Genomic DNA, 6,609 nt, shown 5'->3' with positions numbered 1-6,609 from the left:
AATTATGTGATACATCATAATAATCGCAAAAATTTTATTTTAACCAAATTATTTTTGCATATTTTTCTGGCAGAATCCATGAAGGTGCATTATTAGTAATATTATAAATTCAAAAAATTTATTTAAAAATTATTCATGAAACATCAATAGGTGCCTTAAATATATACAATTATTTTCGTTGAATCATTATTCTTGGAAATAATACTTCACACTATTTGTCATTTGACATTTGTCAATTTATCATCCAAAACCTTAACCCCCCCCCCTCCCCCTCCAAAAAAAAAAGTATTGAGTTCCATTATTTTAATAAATTAATATCAAAATGGACTATGCATGTGTATTTAAATCACTTCTAGAAATATAATTTTTAATATAAATTCACAAAGAATTTAATTTTAATTAATGTAATGATATTTTATGTTATGATATGTGTTACAAAATAATAATACTAATTTTAATTTAAAATAAAATTTAAATTTAAATTATTTATTTTAATAATTTTAACCTTATCGTTCTATAAAAATGTTATCCGAATACTTATATATAACAAATTCAGTTAAATTATTTGTTTATTTTCATAATTTTAGTTCTATTATATTATAAAAGTGTAATTATCATATCACGATTTTATATGATATATATTAAATTATAAGATAGTAAAATAAACACTTACTTTGATATGAAAAATAATAGTTAAATTACAAAGAGAATTAATAATATAAAACTAAAAATGATTTTAATTATTTAATTTTATATTTATATTTATTTAGAAAATAAAAATATGTAGAAATAGAACAATACAAAATTTATTTAAAAAGTTAATTGTAAATATGTTGTGATTAAATTAAGAAGAAAATAAATTAATTAATTATGTAGAGTATTAATTTTTTTCCTGTAATATTCTTTTTGAGTTATTTATACATATTATGCATTTTGTAATAAATAATTTCATGTTAAAGAAAAAATTAAATATATATTAATATTAAGACATCAATAAGATAGATAAAAAAATATAAAATATAAAAGAAAATTAATTTGACATTTGCGATGCACATAATTAAGCACATTTCACCTTATTTATTATTTGCATATTGAAATATTTATTTTTTCAAATATCGTAATAATTAAATTAAAATATTGACTATATAAACTAAATTTGACAACTACAAACTAAACATACGATGAAAAATATATATTTCTCAAATAGAATTCATATAAAATTAATTATTATAATTGAAATTAAATTTATGTAAAACTTAAATGAAAAAAACATATTAACATATATATATATACATATATATATATATATATGTATATATTTAAAAAATAAGGGTGTGTTTGGTTTGTATTTGGAGAGCAATTTTTAAGATAAAAAAAAGTATAAAAACTTATTTAGTTTGTCTTTTTTCAAATATACTCTCTAAAATAATTTTTGATTTTTTTTTTTTTTAATACCAAAAGTGGTCTTACAATACGTGGGCCACTTTTGTGAAAATACTTGTTTGGGTTGTTTTTTATAAATAAATTTGGAGAAAATTTTCTAAAATTTCATTTGGTTTAATAATTTTGGAAAAAAAAAAACTTGAAAATCATTTTCTATCTCCTATATATCAATTAATCACTTTTTCTCTTTTATCTCTCATTTTCAATTACTTTTTCTCTCACATACATCTATTCAACTGTAACAAAATATCAAATCATCTCAAACTCCTACACTCCAAAACTATTTCCAAAATATACAACCAAACAAATCAAAAAAAAATTTAAACTCTTTTTCCAAGATTTTTTTTGACAATTATGTATAATAATGACAAAAAATAATTACATACAGAAATGGCAACTCTATTGTTCATTTTTTACATTTTTGTAGATTTTTTTTTTATTTAATTCGAGGTGTTTGTATTTTTTTTTTCCTCAAAAAAACCATCCAAACAGATTTCTAAGAATTTTTTTTGAAAATGTGTTTGCAAACATGTTTCAAAAGTTATTCTAAAAAAAGTCAACCAACCACATTTTGAAGAACTTTTTTAAAAAAATCTGTTTGGTTTAATTACTCTCCAAAATGTGTTTGCGGAGCATATTTCAAAATTTTTTTTTTTTTCAAAGGTAAACCAAACAAGGCCTAAGCCTTTTAAAAAATTACGTATGTATATATATATATATATATATATGATTTTCTACTATTGTATGTAGATAGAAAGTGGCTGTGGGGAGAGGAAATTGGGTGCGTGTATTGTATAGTATATACTCTCTGTGTCTCTCTGCAGAAATCGAAGAGAGTGCAGAGCTCTCTCTCTACGTATTCGCAAATACGAGCTCACCCTCCCTTGTATTCTCTCTCTCTCTCTCTCTCTCTCTGTCTCTCTCTCTCTCTCTCTCTCTCTCTATATATATATGTATATCTATCTTATGTATATATGCACATTTGTGCTAGTCCGTATACAGATATTGTCGTGGATCTCTCTCTCTCTCTCTGTTTTTTTTTTCTAAATATTTTTTATTGATTGTAATTTTGATCTTTTCGATGAAAACAGGAGTCTTCTAATGCGATTTGACGTCCAAGATTGTTCAAAAGGGGGTTCATTTTGAAACGGTTTGTTTGTCGTCTTAATGAACAGGTCAGCGTAATTTTGGGAGGTCCTAATGTGTTTTGTGTGGATGATTGAAATTAGTGATTTGGATTTCTGTTGATGGGTTTGAACAATTTTGGTTAACGTGTTTTACAATTTGGGGGTTTTGTGAGAATTGTGTTGTATATTTCTTTTGAGCATAAATATGATTGAAGGGTTTGTTTAGTTAGGTTTAATTGAAGCTTGGGAAGATTGATGTATTTGGGCATTGTTTGGGGGTAGGGATTCCAATAGTATAGACTACTGCTTTTGACAGTAAATTTGGTTCACCTTTTGCTCTTAAAAGCAATATAATTACTTCCCAATCTTAACAGAAGAGTACATCTGGCAGCTTTTTGAGTATAAATTGAATGTAATTGTGATACTGTGTTATCACTGACATCTCGTATTTAGGAGTGATAAACGAAACAACATTTGTTCAAGCTTGGTTCCTTATATTTTCAAGCCAACCTCAAACAAGATTTTGTCGAGCCGAGCTCAAATAGTTTTGTATTTTTATATAATTTTAGGCTTGTTGCACTGAGCCAAACAAGCAATTGATTGGTCAAACTTGATTTGAAAATTAGTTTGGCTTGTTTACTTAACGAACTGAGTTCGAACGAGCTTTTAACGAGTCGAACTCGAGCTATTTGGTTCGTTTATCACCCCTAGTGATATTACCATCTGATTATCCAATAATAAACTACCATTCTTGTAATGTAACCACTGGTAGGGCTGCTGCAAATTCATAAAGCTATAGAAGAAAAATTCAAGTTTAATAAAACTTGTTTTTGGAAATATTTTTTTTAAAAATATTTTGTGGCTGTGTTTGTCTGCTGTGTTCTTGACTTTTAAGAGTCATAAAATCGGAACAGTCTCAAGGTTAGATGAAGTATATATCCATTTTAGCTTAATATGAGAAAGTTAGGTGGGTACCTTTACAATGGCTTTGCTGTCGTGGTATTCTAGCTTACAACTTCATAGAGAAGTTTAGGTATTGTAATTTGAATGGTAAACCAGGAGACTTAGTTTTGATTCTTGAAACCTATATGAGAGTTTTTCTTCGTCTTCTTTTTTGCTTCCTTTGTCTTCTTCTCCCTATAGGAAAAGTAGTGTCTCCAAGATAGAATATCTGGAAGAAGATAGTAAAGTTCCCGTCACTCATGTTCCCTTAAACCCATGTCCACATCGTGACTATGTCTACACATGTTGGACACGGCAAACATGGCACCTATTTTGGTGTCCATGATTCCTTGGTCTTGTTTATGGTGTAACAATTGGTTTTCATTCCAGTTTATGGTGGGAATTTTAGGTTTTGTAGATTGTGTAAATGACCATAGTGACCCAATTTTATCTAGTGTATGCCCAATAGATAGGGGCCATATGGCACATTTTATAACAAATTGTGAAGAGCTCTAAGATCGAAAATTTAGCTTGTGAAATATTAGATAAAAGCACGTATGAAAGGCTATATAAGAGTTACCTATGGGAGGTTATGTCGAAGAGTTTCTGCAATCATGGTTCACTTATTGTCTATTATTTACATGGTCAGTTTTGAGGTTCTGGCAGTTTATATGACACCATAAGTGTATTAGTTTCACTATTTTTTGAACCACCACCAGATTAAAATACATTTGAGAACCATACAAATTTGTACAATTAAGTCTTAGAAATTAGAATAGTCCGTCCCTCAGCGTAGTCACTTCCATTCTCATTCTGATTTTCAGACATTGTCTCATGCTCAACATACCTTCACATTGTAGAATTTCAAGTTGATTTTTTTTAGTGGACGAGTAGCAATTTCATTTCCAGTTTGTAGATTTTCAAGTATATTTTGTGCAGGAGAGGTGAAAAAATGGAGCATGATGAGACTGGATGCCAACCTCCTCCCGAAGGTCCTATTTTGTGCATCAACAACTGTGGCTTCTTTGGAAGTGCAGCAACCATGAACATGTGTTCCAAGTGTCACAAGGACTTGACAGTGAAACAAGAACAGGCTAAACTTGCTGCATCATCCATTAACAACATAGTTAACGGATCAGGTGGATTCAGTGTGGGCATGCAAGTGGATTCATTGGAGCCAAAGACTATTTCTTTGCCACCAACTCCGGCATCTGGCTCTGAGGAGACCAGTGAGCCAAAGCCGAAGAAGGGTCCTAATAGGTGCACCACTTGCAAGAAACGGGTTGGCTTAACCGGGTTTAAATGTCATTGTGGTGACCTCTTTTGTGGATCGCATCGCTACTGGGACAAACACGACTGCCCTTTTGATTACCGTGGCACTGCACAGGATGCTATAGCAAAAGCCAATCCTGTTGTAAAGGCAGAAAAGCTCGATAAAATCTAGAGCTGATGGGGATGATGAAGATTTGATATGCATATATATATATATATGATGCCTCCTGCTATTTTTCCTGGGACTTGCTGTTACGACAACTCTGCAGCTTAAAGAACTCTATGGCTTTATGATTACTGAGATTTTTTGTTGGCTTCAAGTGTCTTTTGTGATGGTTTGGTGGACATAATTTGTGGTTGGGTTGAAATGGTGTCTCTCTCTTGTGGTTCACGTCGAATGGGTATTGTGCAATTTCTTGATAATATGGAGTACATCCATGGCATTCTTGTGACTTGTAAATCTTGATTCTGGTTTTTGAGAATATCTTCACTACCGGTCCTGTTTGGTGTAACTTTATATTACTTACAAGTGTTTGATACAACTATTATTTATACTTTACCGGGGTAGAAATAGTTTAAGTAAACTAAAAAAATTTGATTATCTGAAAATTCGATTATTATTATTATTATTATTATTATTATTATTATTTATTAAGAAGACTATATTTATGAATTATATCTTTGTATATTATCTCATATGTCACTATTATATTAGTTTAGTAAATTTTATTATTCATATATATATATATATATATATGTATATATATATTATCAAGTAAGAGCATCTCCAACGGTAGTAGGCATTTTACCTATCTGAATATTACTATAAAGTATATATTTTATTTTGCCTATCAACTGTTTTATGTTTTTACTCCAACCATGCTCTTTATTTTAGCTATTTATCGAAATACTATTAATTTTATAGAATGCCACGTCAACAACAAAGATGGAGGGAAATGATCCTAATGATTGAATACATTTTGCCTAGCGTTGAAGGCTAGCTACATGTAGCTAGTGAATATGAGTTGAGGCAAAATGCCTAATCATATGCCTAGTGCATTGGAATTGAAAAAAGTGAATCACACTAGGCATTTTAACTAACAAGTATTATATGCCTAGTGCATTGGAGATGCTCTAACACTTTTACCTAATAAACAAACTGTGACATGGAAGTAATTTCAAAATTATGGTAACCATGTGGCCTCTTTATTTAGAAAAGTTATATATTACTTTCCTAGAAGGTGAATGCAAGAAAGACTTTTCATCCCAAGCAAAGGTTAGTTGTCAATTTTGAAAACCTTGGCTGCTAATGTATGTTCACACACGCTACATGTCACAATCCAAATTCGTCTTTATAGGTTTAACGTTATGATCAGTCAGTAATCTCAGATTACTTACGGCCTCTATTAACAAAATCAATCTTAGTATTATTTACGGGACTTAGCGGAAGCAATTTAAGACATAAAGCTAATCTATTGAGCTGTGCATATATGAAAATATCTTCATAGCATAATTATACATTCATTCTTTACATATGTGCATTCATTCATCACAATAGACTTTCAACATTTATTACACATTTCAAATATCCATAGCTTTAAAATCTAAAACAACCCCCAGTAGTAAAAACAAAAGTATAAAACAAAATATCATAACAAAAAGGGGTTTTGGCTTGCTTGGCTCCGCTCGAGCCATTGATTGCTTCATTTCGAAAGCTCAACAAAAGGTTGACAAAAGGACAGACTTTGGGGCTTTCTTTAACCTTGATGCTCGTTTAGCTTACCTATATATACGTATAAATAGTGAGTTAGGACCCAGTGAGTAA

The 6,609-nt window shown here is 29.9% G+C and overlaps 1 protein-coding gene across 2 annotated transcripts; it reads left to right on the top strand.

The window, feature by feature from the left end:
* Positions 1–2,164: 2,164 nt before the first annotated feature.
* On the top strand, positions 2,165–5,326 carry LOC114269525 (zinc finger A20 and AN1 domain-containing stress-associated protein 8). Of its 2 annotated transcripts, XM_028210853.2 has the most exons (3): positions 2,165–2,329; positions 2,535–2,618; positions 4,452–5,326. In XM_028210853.2, the coding sequence occupies exons 2-3, from the start codon at positions 2,611–2,613 to the stop codon at positions 4,954–4,956; spliced, it is 513 nt and encodes a 170-aa protein (XP_028066654.1). In that variant the 5' UTR covers positions 2,165–2,329; positions 2,535–2,610; the 3' UTR covers positions 4,957–5,326. The 2 variants fall into 2 exon arrangements, with proteins under 2 accessions (XP_028066654.1, XP_028066655.1); XM_028210854.2 differs by lacking the exon at positions 2,535–2,618 and having other exon boundaries at positions 2,188–2,329.
* Positions 5,327–6,609: the final 1,283 nt, after the last annotated feature.

Source organism: Camellia sinensis, chromosome 7 (assembly GCF_055761805.1).
Source record: "Camellia sinensis isolate YWXY chromosome 7, ASM5576180v1, whole genome shotgun sequence".
NCBI lineage: Eukaryota > Viridiplantae > Streptophyta > Magnoliopsida > Ericales > Theaceae > Camellia > Camellia sinensis.
This window is presented reverse-complemented; position numbering and strand designations above follow the sequence as displayed.